The sequence below is a fragment of the Schistocerca nitens genome, chromosome 2 (assembly GCF_023898315.1).
Source record: "Schistocerca nitens isolate TAMUIC-IGC-003100 chromosome 2, iqSchNite1.1, whole genome shotgun sequence".
NCBI classification, from domain to species: Eukaryota; Metazoa; Arthropoda; class Insecta; order Orthoptera; family Acrididae; genus Schistocerca; species Schistocerca nitens.
The window spans coordinates 193393251-193415318 of record NC_064615.1 but is presented as its reverse complement, the minus strand read 5'-3'; the positions used below and the strand labels follow the sequence as shown (position 1 = coordinate 193415318).

The window sequence follows — 22068 nt, the reverse complement described above, 5'->3', positions numbered from 1 at the left end:
TTCGAACGTGGTCAGGGGACTGGATGTTACTTGTGTCATCTGTCTGTATGCGAGATTTCCACTCCCCCAAACATCCCTAGGTCCACTGTTTCCAACATGATAGTCAAGTGGAAACGTCAAGGGACACATACAGTACAAAAGCGTACAGGCCGACCTCGTCTGTTGACTGACAGAGGCCGCCGACATTTGAAGAGAGTTGTAATGTGTAATCGGCAGACATCTATCCAGACCATCACACAGGAATTCCAAATTGCATCAGGATCCTCTGCAAGTACTATGACAGTTAGGCAGGACATGATAAAACTTGGATTCATAGTCGAGCGGCTGCTCATAAGCCACACATCACACCGGTATATGCCAAATGATGCCTCGCTTGGTGTAAGAAGCATAAACATTGAACGATTGAACAGTGTAAAAACTTTGTGTAGAGAGACGAATCATGGTACACAATGTGGCGATACGATGCCAGCATGTGGGTATGGCGAATGCCTGGTGAACTTCATCTGCCAGCATGTGTAGTTTTGGGTAATATTATGTGTGTGTACTGGCATACGAAAAATTTCACTATTTAAAGTAAATAGTGGCCAACAATTGTCTCTCATAATTTTGGAGGCAGTGGTGTTATGGTGTGGTCTTGTCTTTCATGGAGGGGGCTTGCACCCCTAGTTGTTTTGCACGGCACTATCAAAGCACAGGCCTAAATTGATGTTTTAAGCACCTTCTTGCTTCCCACTGTTGAAGAGCAATTCGAGGATGGTGACTGCATCTTCCAACACAATCAAGCACCTGTTCATAATGCACAACCTGTGGCGCAATGGTTACATGACAATAACATCCCTGTAATGGACTGGCCTGCACAGAGTCCTGACCTGAATCCTATAGAACGCCTTTGGGATGTTTTGGAATGCCGACTTCGTGCCCGGCCTCACCGACCAACATTGATACCTCTCCTCAGTGCAGCACCCCATGAAGAATGGGCTGCCATTCCCCAAGAAACCTTCCACCACCTGACATATGCCTGCGAGAGTGGAAGCTGTCATCAAGGCTAAGAATGGGCCAACATCATACTGAATTCCAGCATTACCGATGGAGGACACCATGAACTTTACTTAATTTTCAGCCAGGTGTTCGGATACTTTTGATCACCTAGTGTATTACTGACAATGCAAGCACAGTTAACTAATTGTCACTTTTTTAACAGTAAGTTTTGCTGCCGGATTACACTGTTATGTGTGGTTAATGTTTGTGTCATATTCAAGCACAGCAACAGCACTGCTCTGTGAACTTAAGTAACTGTGAGGCAACAGGTTTCCATTTTCATTCAGAAGTACCTACATGTTACCACATACTTACACTGAAGTATTCAAATTAGTTCAGTGCAAAGTGTTTGCCATTCAAAATATGTTGACCTTTAAGGGGGGGGGGGGGGGGGAGATTGCTATGTTTTTACATACTCTGCTGCTCGGTGTGTACAGAACTAGTCCTGCTGGACTAACAATTGCACTGTTAAAATATTTTGACATTATTCAGAATTAAAAAAAGAACTAGTTTTCTCTCAGATTCAATTGTGTGTGATTGCACATGTAACAGATTATTAGATTTGCCTCTCACAAACATTGTGCAGCCATCTCCTGACATTTCAACTGGTAATAGCAAGAAACAAAGAACTGACTCAAACATTTCACAAGTCTTGGGTTTACTGGCGTTGGGCTATCTTTCCAAGATACAATACACTTTCACGATAATGTCCTGCATTCCTACAAGATGTTAATTTTGTACCATTGATATCAATGCTAAGCAAATGTGTTGAACTGTGTATTTGTCATCCTGCACAGTACACAGAAAAATAATGTTAATGGTCTAAGAACATTGTACTCAATAATGGCATGAAAACCAAAATATAGGTTGTACACAAGAAAAATACAGAAATATACAGTCAAATCGTGGTATATCCTTTCAAAAAATGACTATGGCTGAGCACCAACAAAAACTTTTTATTTTCCTCTGTTAGCTCTTTCAACAAATGTTTCTCTTAAGAAACAGCAGCACACTTCCCACCAGTGAATAGATCACTTTTTATACATAAAGTTACAGGTGGTTATAATTAAACTGACGGTGTTCCCAAGTGCTACAGTGCACGCTGTGTACCTCACAGGACACAAACTTCGTAGGTATGTTCATTAACTGGTGCACTTGCAAAGTGACAAAAATAACCATTCCACTTTCTAACACCAGGTGAAAACATGCAATCAGAATGTGTTGGTGGGTGTAGGGAAAGGGAAGGAATGATAAATACACAACAACAGTGGTTCTGGCATGTTTATTAGGATATGGTCACACATTATATCGCATTCTCTGCCAGGGTCTCGACCACCTCTCATCGTGACCTGAAATGTAGAATATCCTACCCACTACCCTTCCCACCCCTTCCAGAGTGGTATTCCACTGCCCACCAATAACACACAGGTAAGGTTTTTATTTTGCAAATAAATTATTATGCACATTCTTTAAAAACTACACTTTCCAAACAGGCTGCACCCCTAACATGGCATGGTTGACAGTTGCAGCACATCAGATGTAATCAGAACAGTATGTCATTGTATGCTATCCGACAAATCAGGAAGAGTTTGGATATGTCCCTGACAGACACTATCTTTCACATAGCCTCACGACCAGAAGTCACATGGATTTAGGTCAGAGGCTCTGGAAAGCTCCACAACTAATCTCAAAATTGCCTAGAGGTGATACAGTCATCACCGAAAGTTTCTCAAAGCAAATCTTTCACCTGGAAAGTGACATGTGGTGTCGCCCTATTCGACACAAAAATCATGGTGTGGACACAAATGCACTCTTGAAATGTTGGAATCGTGTTGTACAAGGAGGTCCTTATAATGTGAAGATTTCACTGTACATGTAATAGGCCCACAAGGTGTCATCACTTCAACGAAAAACAGACTAAAGTTAAGAATCTTGTGGAACCACACCACAGTAACATAAGCAGAGTGTAGTGGATGTTCCTGCACAACGTATAGTAGAGTAGAGCCCCATATGTGACAGTTCTGCGCATTCACAACACAGCACAGAGTAAAAGGTGCAGCGTCCATTCAAAGAACTTTTCCGGCCACATATAATTCAATTCCATGTGTACCAAAAAATGAAGGGCAAAGTCATGACATTGTAGTATATCTTGGGGCTTCATTTGTTGCACATTCTGAATCGTGTTGGTATACTAGTGTACAATGAGCAACAAAAGCTTTTGAAGTGTTGATGGGGGGAGAGATAACTTCCTTGACATATCTCAAGCACTGACTACAGAATCCAAGACATGTGCTGCACAGTCAACTATAGCTATAGCAACTTTGTCAACAACTGCCATGGGAATGGGTTGCCTTCTCCTCCTTGCTGCACCACCTAATTCACCTGCATCTCCCAATTTCTTGATCATATTCTTTAATAATAACGTTGTTATCAGGAGAAAGAAAACACGTTCTACGGATCGGAGTGTGGACTGTCAGATCCCTTAATTGGGCAGGTAGGTTAGAAAATTTAAAAAGGGAAATGGTTAGCTTAAAGTTAGATATAGTGGGAATTAGTGAAGTTCGGTGGCAGGAGGAACAAGACTTTTGCTCAGGTGAATACAGGGTTATAAATACAAAATCAAATTGTGGTAATGCAGGAGTAGGTTTAATAATGAATTAAAAAAATAGGAATGCAGGTAAGCTACTACAAACAGCATAGTGAATGCATTATTGTGGCCAAAATAGATATGAAGCCCACGCATACCACAATAGTACAAGTTTATATGCCAACTAGCTACGCAGATGACGAAAAGATTGATGAAATGTACGATGACATAAAAGAAATTATTCAGACAGTGAAGGGAGACAAAAATTTAATAGTCATGGGTGACTGGAACTCGACAGTAGGGAAAGGAAGAGAAGGAAACATAGTAGGGAAATACGGAATGGGAGTAAGGAATGAAAGAGGAAGCCACCTGGTATAATTTTGCACAGAGCATAAATTAATCACACTTGGTTCAAGAATCATGAAAGAAGGTTGTATACATGGAAGAAGCCTGGAGATACTGGAAGGTATCAGATAGATTATATAATGGTAAGAGATTCAGGTACCAGGTTTTAAATTTTAAGACATTTCCAGGGGCAGATGTGGACTCTGACCACAATCTATTGGTTATGAACTGTAGATTAAAACTGAAGAAACTGCAAAAAGGTGGTAAATTCAGGAGATGGGATCTGGATAAACTGAAAGAACCAGAAGTTGTAGAGAGCTTCAGGGAGAGCATAAGGGAACAATTGACAAGGAGGGAGGAAAGAAACACAGTAGAAGAAGAATGGGTAGCTTTGAGAGATGAAATAGTGAAGGTAGCAGAGGATCAAGTAGGTAAAAAGATGAGGGCTAATAGAAATCCTTGGGTAACAGAGATATTGAATTTAATTGATGAAAGGAGAAAATACAAAATTGCAGTAAATAAAGCAGGCAAAAAAGAATACAAACGTCTCAAAAATGAGATCGACAGGAAGTGCAAAATGGCGAAGCATGGATGGCTAGAGGACAAATGTAAGGATCTAGAGGCGCATATCACTAGGGGTAAGATAGATACTGCCTACAGGAAAATTAAAGAGATCTTTGGAGAAAAGAGAACGAGTTTCATTAATATCAAAAGCTCAGATGGAAATCCAGTAATAAGCAAAGAAGAGAAAGCAGAAAGGTGGAAGGAGTATATAGAGGGGTCTATACAAGGGCGATGTCCTTGAGGACAATATTATGGAAAGGGAAGAGGATGTAGATGAAAATGAAATGGGAGATATGATACAGCGTGAAGAGTTTGACAGAGCACTGAAAGACCTAACTCAAAACAAGGCCCCGGGAGTAGACAACATCCCACTAGAACTAATGACAGCCTTGGGAGAGCCAGGCCTAACAAAACTCTACCATCTAGTGAGCAAGATGTATGAGACACGCAAAATACTCTCAGACTTCAAGAAGAATATAATGATTCCAATCCCAAAGAAAGCAGGTGTTGACAGATGTGAAAATAACCCAACTATCAGTTTAATAAGTCACAGCTGCAAAATACTAACACTAATTCTTTACAGACGGATGGAAAAACTGGTAGAAGCCGACCTCTGAGAAGAGCAGTTTGGATTCCGTACAAATGTTGGAACACGTGAGGCAATACTGACCCTACGACTTATCTTGAAAATAGATTAAGGAAAGGCAAACCTACGTTTCTAGCATTTGTAGACTTAGAGAAAGCTTTTGACAATGTTGACTGGAATACTCTCTTTCAAATTCTGAAGGTGGCAGGGCTAAAATACAGGGAGCGAAAGGCTATTTACAATTTATACAGAAACCAGATGGCAGTTATAAGAGTCGAGGGGAATGAAAGGGAAGCATTGGTTGGTAATGGAGTGAGACAGGGTTGTAGCCTATCCCCAATGTTATTCAATCTGTATATTTATCAAGCAGCAAAGGAAACAAAAGAAAAATTAGGAGTAGGAATTAAAATCCATGGATAAGAAATAAAAACTAAGGTTCGCCAATGACATTGTAATTCTGTCAGAGACAGCAAAGGACCTGGAAGAGCAGCTGAACGTAATGGACAGTGTCTTGAAGGAGGGTATAAGATGAACATCAACAGAAGCAAATCGAGGATAATGGAATGCAGTCGAATTAAATCGGGTGATGCTGCGGGAATTAGATTAGGAAATGAGAGGCTTAAAGCAGTAAATGAGTTTTGCTATTTGGGGAGCAAAATAACTGATGATGGTCGATGTAAAAAGGATATAAAATGTAGACTGGCAATGGCAAGGAAAGTCTTTCTGAAGAAGAGAAATTTGTTAACATCGAGTATAGATTTAAGTGTCCGGAAGTCGTTTCTGAAAGTATTTGTATGGAGTGTAGCCATCTATGGAAGTGAAACGTGGATGATAAATAGTTTGGACAAGAAGAGAATAGAAGCTTTCGAAATATGGTGCTACAGAAGAATGCTGAAAATTAGATGGGTAGATCACATAACTAATGAGGAGGTATTGAATAGAATTGGAAAGAAGAGAAATTTGTAGCACAACTTGACTAGAGGATGGGATCGGTTGGTAGGGCATATTCTTAGGCATCAAGGGATCCAAATGTAGTATTGGAGGGCAGTGTGGAGGGTAAAAATTATAGAGGGAGACCAAGAGATGAATACACTAAACAGATTCAGAAGGATGTAGGTTGCAGTAGGTGCTGGGAGATGGAGAAGCTTGCACAGGATAGGGTTGCATGGAGAGCTGCATCAAACCAGTCTCTGGACTGAAGACCACAACAACAACAACATTCTTTAACCCATTTATTGACAACGGGCCTCTTTGCAGATGTTTCTGTCAGCAATATTCCCACAATGCAGCACTGCTATTGCTGCCATTCTGATAAAATAACTTTACCAGCAGTGCACTGTTTTTCTTCTAAATAGCCATTGTGTTACATACGTAAAGATTCAACTTCCTTAACCCTTTACACCACGAGTCATTTCACAATAGAAATCAACATATGTCGCCAGGTGACAAACAGTATACTGATGTCAAAAAATTTGTAGTCAGACGCAGTGTGTTTTAAGACCTTACACAAATGTGGTATCTTTAGTTGGATATACAATAAATATTGATCATCACCTGTAACAGCTGAAGTTATTTCAAGGGCAGAAGCTGAAGAGTAATTGTAAGCAACGTATCAATATTAAACGTACACCAAAATTTTCGCACTTTTGCCAATCTGAACCCCCTCAATGTTCATTCCATTTTGCTATAATCATTTTGTTTTGGCACTGAGTTACATCAACTGATATAGGTAAACTTCTCATGAAACATGTTGAAAAACCCCTTATGAAATTGGCAGCAAATTGTTTAAAGTTAAATCTTAGTAATTTATGTTTACACACTGAAATCTTAAGCTGACCTTGATTGAAGCCATAGTCAAACTAGCATCCCATCTCTCTAATAATTTTTGATGAAATAATTTAAAAAAATAAAATGTTAAGAATATAGTATGATGAAATAAGAGTAATGTGACAAACATCGATGATGGGGCAATTTGAGCCTGGCTAGTCAGAAGCAGTCTGCCACTGCAAACAGTTAGATTCAGCCAGTAGCAGTATATAATAGTTACTGTTTGAATGCTATTAACAACAGTTTATTGTTAAAAAGTGTCTCAGGTGATATTTAAAGCGACAAAGGTTTAATAGGAGAAAAGAGTGATTACTATTCAAAGACCTTTTCTTCACCTGTTCCTTACAGTGGAAACAGTTTTTTTGCCACTAACCTCATCAATCAAACGTAACCCAAAATCAATATTGAACCCTGTCTGACTCCACTAACTCCCCCATCAAATTGTGATCCACCTCACAGCCCTCAAATCACTGCTGTTAAGTTTCAATAATTTCTTAACCTCGAACCTTGCCTCACCATCATTCTCCAAATCCTTCAACATGGAAACCACCCTTACATTCACAGAAAGAACCACAATCCACCACCTACAAACTGTCTCCAAACTATAATCCTACCTGCCCACATAGGTTGCACCACCGGTTATAAAGGCAAAGGTCCCGAGTTCGAGTCTCGGTCGGGCACACAGTTTTAATCTGCCAGGAAGTTTCGTATTTAAAACTGTTTCACAAAATGGTCCATCAGGATATAATTTGCTATATTATTAGGCAATTTCACATTTTTGCAGTCTGAGACAGAACCTGCATCTATATTTGCATTTATTACAGAATAGCAAGATTTTCAGGTTCCTACTCATTTCGTAACTCATTGGAAATTAGAGTATCCTTGTCCATCTCTGTTCCACCCCAGCTCCCAACCCCGTGCTTCAAGGTTAATTTCTCTGCAATAGACCTAGATGCAAGATCTGTCCCATACATCCTTCCACTACCACCTACTTTAGCTCTGTCACAGACATCTCCTATCCCATCAAAAGTAGGGCTACCTGTGAAAACACCCATGTTATCTAAAAACTAAGCTGCTCAGTTTGCTGCTTTCTACATGGACATCACAACTTTCAAGTGTCTCTCCACATTAATGGCCACAGCCAAATAGTGGACAAGAGACAGATGGACCACCCAGTTGCTGAACATGCTTCCCAACACAATGTGCTTGACTTCAATGACTGTTTCACAGCCTGCACCATCTGGATTCTTCCTACTAACATCAGCTTTTCTGAATCATGCTGGCAGCCACTTTCTCTACAATATATTCTTCATTCCTGTAACCCCTCTGGCCTGAACCTATGCTAGTCCCTGCCTTCCACCTACCTGTCTCTCCCTCTGCTCCCCTTCCAACACTTCATGCCTTGCACCCCACCAACAAATCTACTTGTCTCCAACAGCACAGCCTCCTGACTCTGCACCCAGTAGCCCATCCTCTCCCCACCATGTACCTGCACACTTCCAAAGGCAGTGTAACTATTCACACTTTACAGGAAGACCGTGCATTTGATTGTCGACCGATTTTGTTTTGCACTTGCTATAAAAGCAGACACTATAACATGGCAGTCAGCAATGAGATAAACAATGATAACTTAGACAACCTAGGGGAGATGGGCAGTTTGGGAAATGGGACCCCATCTCCTTCTCAGTGGGCTGTCAAATCTACATCCATGGTCTCTGCTTCTGTGGAAACAGAACTGACACAATCAAACAAATCCCTAATCCCTTCTGGTGTTACAGGAGTCGTACTCCAGCTCCACGAGGGGCTAGCACGTGTCTTCACTCATTTCAAAACGAGAAAAGTAAACAACAAGCAACACACACAACCCAAAGCAAAGCTGAGTACACAAAGCATTTGGTAATGGCTGCTGCACAATTGCTTGCCAAGCTGGCCAGTGTCATGAAGGAGGTAGTTCAAGCCTGACCTGCAGTGGTATATTAAGCAAATGTAGGTCAAACCAACATACCTACCCACCTTTCATCTGAAAGTGCTACAGTGAACCACAATAAAAATTTTAGCTAGCTAAAAAACATACATGTTTATCGGGTCTATGATGCTAGATGCCACGGCCGAGTCCTACATTACCACACATTGTATGTATGGAGAGATCATTCCACTGCCAACAATTGATGTGGGACCACAGCAGAACTTAGGAGCAAACTGATATGTCATCGCATTCATGGGCAGGTATGACTTATTGTGAAACACCAGTAACTGAAAATTGGTTACATTTTCAATACTTATTTGGAGAATATAAAGGTATTTAAAACTGTCTCATAAAATGGTCCCTCCGGATATAATTTGCTATATTATTAGGCAACTCCGCAATTTCACATTTTTGCAAATTGAGTCAGAACCTGCATCTACATGTGCATTTATTACAAAATAGCACATTTTTCAGGTCCCTACTCCTTTCATAATTCATTCAAAACAATTGTTCCATGGAAAATTCAGTGTGAATCATCTTGTTATGCTAGTGAGTTGAAACCCATGTGAAGACATCTGGAACAAATAGCACATTCACCTCGTTTGCAGGTTCAATACTGTTTTGCTCGTCTTATTAATTATAGACCAAACTTATGGCAGTACAAGAATACTGTAGAATGTGGACAGCTTTAATTACAATCTGTGAATCAAATATTTCTGAAAACGCTCTCCAGAATTCAGTTAAAGTTTTTTTCACTATATTCAGACTATCATGACTTCATACCACATGAAAAGTATTTATTAAGGTTTATGACACTACTTACTTTAGATTTGTAATGGCATGCACTGGAGTATACTCTCTTGTAGAGGGCAAATAACACAGGTGTAAAGCTGGCATAGGACACTGGCGGCAGGGCAGGCTCTGAGGAGCCACTGACATGTTCTGCAAACAGCCGGTGCATGTTCACTATGCACAGTGTTAGTTCTTCCTCCGGTACAATAAGCTTGCGTGACTCTGTAACAAAAACATGCACTACAGAGGGCACTCGACAGCTACTGACAATCTTTCAAGACAGACTTAACAAGCACGTGAGGCACAAGGACAGTAACTAAAGGAAGATCGATGCTAGGGACACAGTGATGTACAAATGACACTAATTCTCATTACAACAAACATTTTCTTCCAAAGTAAACCATCTTAAATACCAACTGGGGAAAAGAAAGAGGAGGAGCAGGTAGACTTACGTAAGTTAAATTCAGGAATTACTGGATGTGTGTATTGGCTGTGCTGGGAGCTGTAGCTCCTAAAGCTAAGGAATAGACAGCCCAGCTATCATTTTGCGATTACAAACTTAAGAGAAAGAGCAAAAGTAAATTCTTTCAACAAATGTTTAAATATACATGAAGTAATCAAGCTTTTTCTGAACACTGTGCCTCACAGCCAACAAATATGTCTCGGATGAATTTGTGTGCACAAAGACCATAAAGCTACCCAGTATTTTGTTTAACAACATTTAAGATCTGTAGTTTGACTTCATTAATCACATTACAACATGCTTGAGTATATTCATTTGTGTCAACAAGATAAGAAGATAAAAAATACCTTTGCAAAATGGAAGCTTACCCTCCTAGACTGTATGGGTTACCTAAGATACAGAAGCCTAATGTCCCATTGAGACCGATAGTAAGCGCCATTGGGGCTCCTACTCAAGAGCTGGCTAGATATCTTGCTTCTTTGTTGCAACCATATATAGGTAAAACTGACACTCATATTAAAAATTCCATGCATTTTATCGAAAAACTGAGGGAGATCACAGTTAGTCCAAGTGACATCCTTGTCAGTTTCGATGTAGTATCCCTGTTCACCATGGTCCCTGTTGACGAAGCTCTTTCTTACATAGCTGATGTGTTTCCTACTGATATAATAGCTTTGTTTTGACATTGTCTATCCTCGACTTATTTTCAATATAACAACGAGTTTTATGAACAAACTGATGGGGTGGCCATGGGTAGCCCTCTGAGCCCTGCTATTGCTAATCTATTTATGGAATTTTCCGAACAACAAGTGCTGCAGTCGGCCAAAAACAGCCCTTTGAAATGGTATCGATACATGGATGACACCTTTGTGATATAGAATCATGCTGAAGAGGAACTGAGTGATTTTTTGGTGCATAAACAGTTTCAATCCAAATATACAGTTCACCATGGAGAAAGAGAGTAATGGACAACTAAATTTTTTGGATGTATTGGTTATTAAATGGTCAGATGGGACTTTGGGGCACAAGGTATATAGGAAACACACACACACACACACACACACACACACACACACACACACACACACACACACCGATCGTTACCTACCTAAGGATTCAAATCATCATCCTAGGCAGAAGAGAGGAGTCATAAAAACTTCAGTGGACAGGGCTAATAACACCTGTGAGCCAATTTATTTGCAGGATGAATTAAGCCATTTGCACACGGCTTTCAAGAGAAATGGGTACACTGACAACGAAATAGATCGAGCACTCCAACCTAGAAGAAAAGTGTCCGAAAATACACGACAACAACCACTGTCGGCTGGAAAAGTTTTTCTTCCATTTATTCATAACATCACAAACCGTATTGGGAAAGTTTTGGCCAAGTTCAAGTGGAGACAATCTTTTGACCCACCAAGAAAATTTGTGAAAGTTTAAGATCGGTGAAAGACGCACGACACCCCTTAGGTGTGTATAAAATTCCGTGTAGCTGTGGCGTGGTTTATATTGGAACAACTAGGAGTGTTAATACCCGCCTAACGGAACACAAAAGGAACTGTAGATTGGGACAAATTGACAAATCAGCTGTAGATGAACACGTTTTCAAAGACGGTGATCACGAAATAAAATTTATTGAGACAAACGTGATAGCTAGGACCTCACATTATTATACCTGCATGTATAGAGAAGCTATAGAGATCTACAAGCAGGAAAATAATTTTAATAAAAAAGAAGAAGGATTAAAACTAGACACGATATGGTGGTCGACTCTGCACCAACGAAGTGACTATTGATTACCTATAATCGAGACAGATGGCACTAGCCAGAGACAGTTTTAAAGTCGAAAGCACGTGATGAGTGGTGGCGCCATCTAAGCGCTCTATATAAGCGGGACCTCCAGCGCCTCGCAGCCAGTCGTCGACTCACCTCAGAAGATGTTACCCGCAGTAGGCAACGAAATGTCAGGAAGGAGAAGCAGTTTTATATATGGACCACAGCAATTCAGCCTGGAAGTTTTAATTAATGAATATTCATGAATATTTTAAAAAATTAACTATTCTGCTATTTTAGTGGAGTATTTTATTTTCTATTTTTTAATATCAAATACCTATTTCAAAAAATTAAATTTTCTGCTGTGAGATATGTAGCTTAATCTCCATCATCTTATTACAGCACGAGAGAGGATATTCATTTGTATCAACAGTGTAGGACAGGGGTGGGTAGGAATCCTGCACATGGGCGGTGCACTTGCACGCGTGCAGTTAACAGGTGTTCTGCGTGGACACAGGGGCAAGCTGGCCACCCACTTATCTCCCATCCCCACCATACCTTCTGTCCGCTCCTTCCTCTGTAATGCGTTTTGTTTCCTAGCTTGCTTTATTGAGTGAATCAATAAGGTTAGTAGGAGTGCTTGAAAGAAATCATGGTTTGAAAGAGTACCTATTACCTACGATACGTTTTATTTAATTATCACAGGTGGAGTTTACAATATGTTTAATATCTGGAACTAAATTTCTACATACAGACAAACACAAACAGTTACGTAAATTTTCATCACTGATGTTTGCTCTTAACCGAGACTTATTAATTCAGCAAATGGTTTTCCAGCTCTCGCTATATTAAGCGCAGTCTTATAACTTTCACATACCGCTGGGCTATTATTGTTGTCGTCCTGAAAACTTGAAAACAGTGCTCCATAAAATGTTAGATCAGTTAGATGAGAGACATGATGAGAGAAAGTCGCAGATCTCTCGTGACAACAGCAACTACGACAAATTCAAATGGCTCTGAGCACTGTGGGACTTAACCGCTGTGGTCATCAGTCCCCTAGAACTACTTAAACCTAACTAACCTAAGGACATCACACACATCCATGTCCGAGGCAGGATTCGAACCTGCGACCATAGCTGTCGCACGGTTCCAGACTGTAGTGCCTAGAACCGCTCGGCCACTCCGGCCGGCCAACTACGACAGATTCATCTGGTATCGTCAGATCGGTCTTCTTAAGCTCAGTCAATTCCCCATCCGCTCAGAATCCAACAATAAATTGTACTCGTCCTTGTGAAATTTATTATAATGGCCTTCAATACTAAACTTCCGTTGAACAGCGAGAATACTGCCACATATTAAACATTTCGAATTTTCACGTTTTTGCACAAAGAAAAAATGATTCTCGCATTACTTTTTAAAACTTCTCCGTTTCTTGAAATACAACGTTCACTACATAGTGCTCGCTTCGCATCAACGTCCGCAGCATAGCCTGTCACTACACTGCCGCAACCTGCTGGCTGTCGCCACAGCCCCGGTCGACGCCTGCACGCGAGCAGCACACGTGCAGCGCTGTGCGCTCATGAGCCGCGTGCAACGTTTGCCCGCCCCTGGTGTAGGAAGTAGTTTGCTATGTCAACAACGCACTAGTATATTGGTGTCAACTGCTGCTGTGTGCCAGTGTCACTTCTATTCGAGCTCACATGTGAACTTTCACTAACTGTAGTCTTGGCCTGGCACGGTGTTTGTTTAATATTAAAATTACTCTCTGCAGTGCGCTGTCTGTATACATTCATAGGAAAGCTACTTTGCTCTTAAGCAGTGCTTAGTTGCACATGACGTGGCATTGTGTGAGGAAAAGGTATCGATAAAAATAACAAGTCTAGGTGTACTGCAGTGCTTCTGTTGACAATCAACCAATGAGTCCTCAAAAATCAAGTGGTAGATATTGCAAATCATACTGCTGTGGCACGCTGCACATAGTCTGAAGAATTAATGGTGTTTACTTATACCAATCGTACTACAATAACTTCCTAACTATTATATTCTGAAAAGTCAGATCATTTGCCACATATTTCACAGTGTAAGTATATTCAATATTTTCTACTGTACGATAAGTTAGCTAAAATCCAGTGAAGTCTTACTGCACACAAGAGTACATTCTAATACACTTAACATGCAGAGACCCCAGGAATAATGCTAACTGCCTTCACCAGCTGCACGAGTTTCTAGAAAGAGCTGGCAACAGTATCTGATCGTATGCAACATATTACTGAAGCTGACATGATTGACAATCCACAGCTGACTGTAATATGTGCTGTCAATTGCTCACAGAATGGTCGCCTCTAGTTGGCTGACAATTCCTCATGGGATACAGTCCAAATACAAATCTGAATTTTTCTCTTCTTGTGATACTACTTCCGTACAGGGGCCAATCGTATGCCTAACATTCAAACTGCCTACAACTACCAGCCCCTTCTTTCCCCTCTTGTTGTCTCTATCTTCACAGGTAAAGAAACCACTGCTTGAACATGAAAGGCAAGACAAACTGGCTACACTCTCATTATCGGTAGGCAGCAATGCATCAAAACTATTAATCAGAAATACAGAAACAAACCTTCTGACCAACCGCTACATACAACCATCCCACTGAAACAGCTCTATATGTGGGCACTAACTGCCAGCACCACCAAGTGGCTGCCTGAGGCTAGATATAGATTCTCTGTAGACCACAAATTACAAAAGATTCATTTGAGCACTCAATCATTCAATGTGATTTCATGGTTTTCATTATTTTTCCAAACAACTATTTCAGAAATGAAAAAAAGAAAGAAGGAATAAATTAAAGAAAAATAGAAGCTACTTAGTTTGTGGGCATTCACAAGATTGTAGAAATACCCTAAGAAAAGGATATAAAGTGACAAAACCTCTACAGCTTGCTTTGTGATACTATAGGGAATATCAGCCAGCCAGGGACTCACTCTCATAACAAATCCATTTTTTGTCTCCCTGTGATTAGGTTGCAATGGTAGACCAGTGGGGGAGGCAAAGTCAATGAGCATGGGTAATGGGCATTTTGTTTCTTTTAGCATGGGGCATTATTACCACAGCAATTGGTTTTCACTAACAATTTCACATACACACAAACAGGAGCAGTGTCTTATGAGTCTCGTAAAACGTAACAGAAAGCTAACAAATCCATTAGCAAACAATTTACCAATGTTATACAGTACAGAAAGTTAAGAATGAACCAGTGTATACATCCAACAGCAATGGATAAGAAGCAGAATCTACATCTACATCCATACTCTGCGAGCCACCTGACTGTGTGTGGCGGAGGGTACCCTGAGTACCTCTATCGGTTCTCCCTTCTATTCCAGTCTATTGTTCGTGGAAAGGATTGTTGGTATGCTTCTGTGTGGGCTCTAATCTCTCTGATTTTATCCTCATGGTCTCTTCGCGAGATATACGTAGGAGGAAGCAATATACTGCTTGACTCTTCGGTGAAGGTATGTTCTCGAAACTTTAACAAAAGCCCGTACCAAGCTACTGAGCGTCTCTCCTGCAGAGTCTTCCACTGGAGTAGTAGTTGTAACTTCATAACAGAAGTCCCATAATGCACTGCTCTGTTTTGTGCTTATTCTTGTGTGAAACAGTCAGTGAATACTAACCTTTCGTATTTATTCTACTGTAAAAGAGTCATCAAAATATTAACCAGTGCTCAATACTAACAGAAACACTACGTACTGTGTTCATGTTTAGTGTCTTTTCTCCTGTTGATAATCCATACAGTACAGTGTAAGAAAATTTAATGCGTAAAGCTAATCTTTAGCTAGGAATGCTGAAGGGGGGATGGCACGTGCACAAGCTGTCATGTGTCACACAGACGTCAGAACTGGTGAGGTGTGGTGCAACATAAAGATGATGTACAGGTGTAGATTGGGAGGGGGAGACAGGACTGTTGGGTACAGTGTGTGGGGCAGTGGGTTAGTGGAGATTAAGGCCAGGAGGATTATGGGATCCAAATACCTGCTGCAAGGGTAACTACCATCTACATAGTTCAGAAAAGCTGAAGCTGGATGGAAGGACCCAGATGACATGGGTTGTGAAGCGACCACTGAACTCCAACACATTGTGCTCAGCAGCTTGTTAAGCCACTGGGTGATCAACTTTAATCCTGACCAAAGTTTGGCAGTAGGCATTCGTTCTGGTGGACAGCTGATTGGTGGTCATGCCACATAAAATGCTGTGTGGTTACTGCAACGGAGCTGGTGTATTATATGGTTGCTTTGATATGTGGCCTTGCCTCTGATGGAATAGGATTAAAACTGTGACAAGACTGGAGCAGGATGTGCTAGGTGGGTGAATCAGACAGATCTTGCACCTGGGTCTTCCACAGCAATGTGACCCCTGTGGCAAGGGCTTGAGAGTGCAAGGGGCATATGGATTGACCAGGATTGCGTTGGTTGGCTGGGTGACAGAATGCCACTTTATGAAATGTAGGAAGGAAATTAAGCAGGATGTCCCTTGTATAAAACATTCTTGGGCTTCTTGCCACTTCAATTCAGGGTAAAACCTTGAGCTTTCGAAGATTTTCACCACAATCTACACCAGGAGTAACTGTTACTCCTGATGAAGATGATGTTGGAAATTGTTAAAAGATCAAGGTTTTACTCTGAACAGCCATGGTAAGAAGTCCGAGAATGTTTTACATGACAATGCCATCGCGAATGACTGTTCTCAGGATGTGCCTTATTTCTGGGCAAGATGATAGTCAAAACTCTGGAGGAGGACAGGGTTCAGTTGCTTGTGTCAGGAGTGATACTTGGTGACAAGGGGGGCATTCCTTTGCAGTTTATTCTTGGGGGGTGGTGGGGGCATTAGGGATGAATGAGGTTATAGCACCAGAAATCCATTTGTGGACAAGGTTGGAGGTGGTAGTGCCTGCCTGTGTAGGTCTTTGTGAGATCTTCAGCATACAGGGAAAGAGAATTCTCCTCACAGCAGATATGCCATTCACTGGTGGCCGGGTTGGACAGTATCATTTTTTCGGTTTGGAAGAAGTGATAGCTGTCGAAATGCATGGTTAAAGGCTGTAATGGACAGCACACAAATTTGTATGGTTTCTTAATATAACGAGTTTTTAGATTAGATGCACTGCAAAAAGCTAGAAAGATCAAGTGGCAGAACTGTCTCAATTACTATTGTAGGGGGAATCTGGGAACACCATAAATCACACAGAAGCAATTAACTGAAAAAGTATAGAAAAGTCTGAGGAAGAAAATTAAAAACATCTTTCACCGACAGGAATAATTATGTTAAATAAGTTGTCATCACATCATAGATTAGAAAAAACAGACCTGAAAAAGATGAAGTTTTATTTACTAAAAAGCAGGAAGAACTTATCAAATTGTAAACTGAAGTTTGTCAAAAAGCTTTGTGCAATATCACACACACCACCTCCCCACCAACATATCTTGCTCCATCCACATATATGCTTTGATCCTAAAAATTCTCGGGTTCTTCAGTTCTGTTTTGATTTGCATTTAATCTCAAGACACTTCTAGGATCATCCAGTTAATTTTCTGAAGTTTCAAACATCCATTTCAAAAATATCCCATTTTAAAAATGAATGCAGCCGATGATAAATGTCATTAATATTTAAATATTCAAATCATGTTTGTACAGATGAATAACATGAAAGCAAAAATTAAACATGAACATTTCTCTTGTTAAATACATGTTATTCAAAACTGGTGAAAGCAATAAAAAGGAGAAGTGTGTTTAAAGTTAATTCAGGAGAGGCTGCTAAGCATCCATGATCAGAAAATAAATAACATGCAAAAGCAAGAAACAACATATCAGGCCACCACGTAACTAACCTTTATCCGTTTCATCAGTGGCATCAGGTGAGGGAACTACCTCCACTGGTGTTGTAGATTGTTCTGATTCTTCTGCTTGTTCTGTTTCAGATTCCTCCAAGATTTCCATCTTCTCCTCTATTTTTAACAATGGCCCTGCCTCATCATCTGTGGAATCCAAGAGGCCAATGCCTTCAATACTATTCATAATTGGCATTTCATCTATGGTATCATCTTCCTCTACTTCACTATCCTCCCAGGCAATGCTGCTTGGTGGAACGCAACACGTCAGCAGTGGCTTAAGAATGATATCAAGGACATGTCTGCGAATGAGTTCTTCATCTTTCTTGTACAGTGCCTGAAGTAAGAACGAGAGATACAAAATAGAGGCTGAAATATGTCAACCTTTTATGCAGCATGAAGTTTATTCTAACAGTATTTCCTACTTCTGGCAACGAACAACTACAGCAGCCCCACTACTCTTAACTGTGCTTATGCTTATGCTTCTGCAAGTTAGCTCTACACCATTTGTATTTTTAATGTCTATTGAAGCACAAATTTTAGCATGCTTCCTCATATAAAAAGTGAGTAACAGAATACAACTGAAAAACCATAAGCATTTTCTTGCCTTATACTTCCTATCATTTCCCATCCTCGGAAGCAAAATGAAGCAGCACTTACCTCAATACAACGAACAGCAATCATTAACTGGAGTTGTCCCACAGAACCTGGAAGCTTATCAGACCCTTTCAAGATTTCCACCAACTGTAAGAAGTGAAATAATAATAGTATGTCACTGTCCTTATCTGAAGTTCATTCAACAGTAATGCACTTTCAGAAAGAATGTATACTTACTTTATTATACAAAGGTTGCAATACCTATTCCTATGATCAGTAAGTAACAGAATAGCAACAAAACATGGAAGCTGCAAAGTGAACTGTCACTCTATAATGCTGCTTCATTAGGTAACTGGTATAAGAACAGACCAGCAAATAACAGTCAAGAAGAAAGCCTTTCTGCAGAGTTGAGTCTTTTTCCTTCCGAAAAGCATTTGACTCAGTACCACACCTTTGCTTATTGTCAAAAGTATGGTCATACTGGGAATAAAGTGAAATTTGTGACTGGAATGAGGACTTTTTGGTAGGGATGACGCAGCATATTACCTTGGATGGAGAGTCACTGTCAGATGTAAAAGTAACTTCAGGTGTGCCCAGGGAAGTGTGTTGGGAGCTTTACTGTTCATGTTGTATATCAATGACCTTGCCGACAATATTAATAGTAACCTCAGACTTTTTGCAAATGATGCAGTTATCTATGATAAATTACTGTCTGAAAGAAACTGCACAAATATTCAGTCAGATCTTGATAAGATTTGAAAGTGGCACAAAGAATGGGAACTTGTTTTAAGTGTTCAGAATGTACAATTGTTCACATCACAGAATGAAAAAAACATAGTATCCTATTACTATATCAGTCACTGTTGGAATCAGTTAATTCTAAGAAATGCCTGGGTGTAACACTTTGTAGAGATAAGCAATAGAATGAATACATAGGCTCAGTTGTGGGTAAAGCAGATGGCAGACTTGAGTTTCTTTGTAAAATTCTAGGGGAAGTGCAGTCAGCCTACAAAAGAAATTGCTTACAAGCCGCTTATGCAACCAAGTCTAGAAAATTCATCAAGAGTGTGGGACCCACATCAAATAGAACTAAGAGGGAATATTGAATGCATAGAGAAGTGCAGCACAAGTGGTTACAGATTTGTTTGACCCATGGGAGTGTGTCCCAGAGATACTGGAGAAAGTGAAATGGCAGACACTTGAAGGTAGATGTGAACTATCACAAGAAAGACTACAGACAAAATTTCAAAAACCAGCTTTAAATGACTACTCCAGGAATATAGTACAACCCCACACTTATCGCTCACGTAGGAATTGTGAGGATGAGATGAGAATAATTACAGCACACGCAGAGGCATTCAGAGAATCATTCCTCCTGCACTACATAGGTGAATGGAATGGGAAGAAACCCAAATACATGGTACAACGAGACATACACTTTGCCATGCAATTCAAGGGGGTTAGCAGAATGTAGATGTAGCTGCATAACTACACTTTTTCATGTCTTTAAGGGGGGGAGAGGGGGAGAAGGAGAAGGGGGGAGGGCATATGTGGGAGAGGGAAGGGGAGGGAGGGAGGGAGGGGGAATGGGGAGAGGGAGGGAGGGGGGAGCTGACAGCAGTTACTGCTTTTATTAATGGAATTTTTGAGAAAGTCACTAAACTTACCTGGGAACATATATTCTTATTATACTTTTCTGGATCAGACGTATGAACAGTCGTTATAAGATTAACAACTGTCTCCAGTTTACTCCAATCAGTACCAGTATCTGGATCAGCATCACAAATTGCACGTATAAGAGAACTGACGCCTTTTGGCCTCATTATGCAATGGATTAGCAGTATGATGCAAGATTTCTTAAGCCATGTTGGAGGATTGGTGCGTGCACAATTCTGCAACTAAACATATTCAAAAATGATCACAACACTTACACAGAAGTTAAGCTTAAAACATAATGAAATTTGTTAATGCATAACCCATCAAGACACTAATACCTAAGAGGCAATATACGTATGAATGTGAACAGATACATAACATCACTGCAGATTTTCAAAAGGTCTGACATTGTACCACACTGTTGACATATGAAAGATTTGGCCAGACAGAGTATCCTCACAGGTGAGAGACTGGCTCTAAGAATATATGACTGACTCAACCCAGTACATAGTGAATGCCAGTAGAATCAAAAAGAAAACTGGATGTCCCCCAAATGATGCACAGTAAGGTCACTAACATTCTCAATGTATAGAAATAATTTATCAGATAGTAATCTAACAATGGAAAATCCAGGATGGAATGTAACAATATTATGAAAAGAAAAGTTGTCACTCACCACATAGCGGAGACACTGAGTCGTAGATAGGCACAACAAAAAGACTGTCACAAATAAAGCTTTCGGCTCTTAAGGCCTTCATCAAAACAAAAAAAGACCCCCCCCCCCCCACACACACACACGCACGCGACTGCAGTCTCAGGGAATTGTAGCCACACTGCCACTATTTTCTTATGCATCACTATGCTAAATGTCTGTCCTCCTTTCTATTCTTTCCTTTGTTTCTCTTGTTGCCTAAGCAGTGTGGCTACAGTTGCCTGAGACTGTAGTAGTGTGTGTGTGTGTGTGTGTGTGTGTGTGTGTGTGTGTGTGTATTTTTGACAAAGGCCTTATGGACCGAAAGCTTTATCTTTGACAGTCTTTTTGTTGTGCCACTCTGCAACTCAGCATCTCCACTACATGGTGAGTGGCAACATTCCTTTTCATAATATTGTTATCAGATAGTAAAGTATAGCCCCTAGTAGATTTCAGGGAAATGCAGAAAAACTTCGACAGCATTTCCGCTTTGTGTATTAGACATCTCTTTCAATGTCCACAGACATAAATGATATACATAAAAAGAAAAAAACCTGAACGAATCCAACTGCAACATTGACAGTGAACTAGTGGAGCATGTCTCCCCCATCTTCACAGTGGGTACCCTATCAGCTGCATAGAAAAGGATGGTAAACATACAAATATCAATTTTGTTTCAATTGAAAGGTGATGGCTCTTTTACACATTAGTCATTTTACAAAACTTGGGTCTGGCTTTCTTCATGTGGACTTTAATTTGTGAGTTATACCTTTTGTTGTTAATGTTTAGATTGCAGTTTGATATGTCTTTCTTACAGGTGATCATTAATTTAGTTTTATTGTTGTTGTTTCTAGGTCTTTGCACTCACTACTTTCATTAACTAGGGACAGAAGATGTTGAAGACTAAGTTGTCAGCAAATATTACAGCATCATCAGCATGATGGATATTGTCCATCTTCTCTCTATTCAAGAACATACATTCTTCAACATTTTCAAGAGCTTTTTGGAAGACACATTCTGAATAAAGATTATATGTCAGTGGCAACAAAATAGGTCTTCATATTTCTTAAATAAGTCTAATGGAGATAACCATCGAACTTTAATAGGAAAAGTTGGAGGAAAGTTATGTTGTTCTTGTGAAACTCTGCTCAGCAGATTTTAAGAACCGACAGTGGAAGTAGATATTGCAGTTTTATTCCCTGCACTGTGTATTTAATGTAGGTTCAGGAAAATAACAGATTAGGACATGTACTGAGTAGTCACTTTTACCCAGCTTCATATGCAATGGGGAAAAGGACAAAAGA

General features: G+C 40.2%; 1 protein-coding gene across 2 annotated transcripts in view; it reads right to left on the bottom strand.

The window, feature by feature from the left end:
- Window positions 1-22068, bottom strand: part of LOC126235887 (transport and Golgi organization protein 6 homolog) — a 107869-nt gene that overhangs the window by 45309 nt on the left and 40492 nt on the right. For both annotated transcript variants that reach the window (XM_049944815.1, XM_049944816.1), the window contains exons 5-8: window positions 20085-20315; window positions 18481-18564; window positions 17821-18157; window positions 9737-9927 (exon numbers count right to left, since the gene is read on the bottom strand). In XM_049944815.1, the coding sequence (XP_049800772.1) occupies window positions 9737-9927; window positions 17821-18157; window positions 18481-18564; window positions 20085-20315 (843 nt within the window). The remainder of the gene's footprint in view (window positions 1-9736; window positions 9928-17820; window positions 18158-18480; window positions 18565-20084; window positions 20316-22068) is intronic.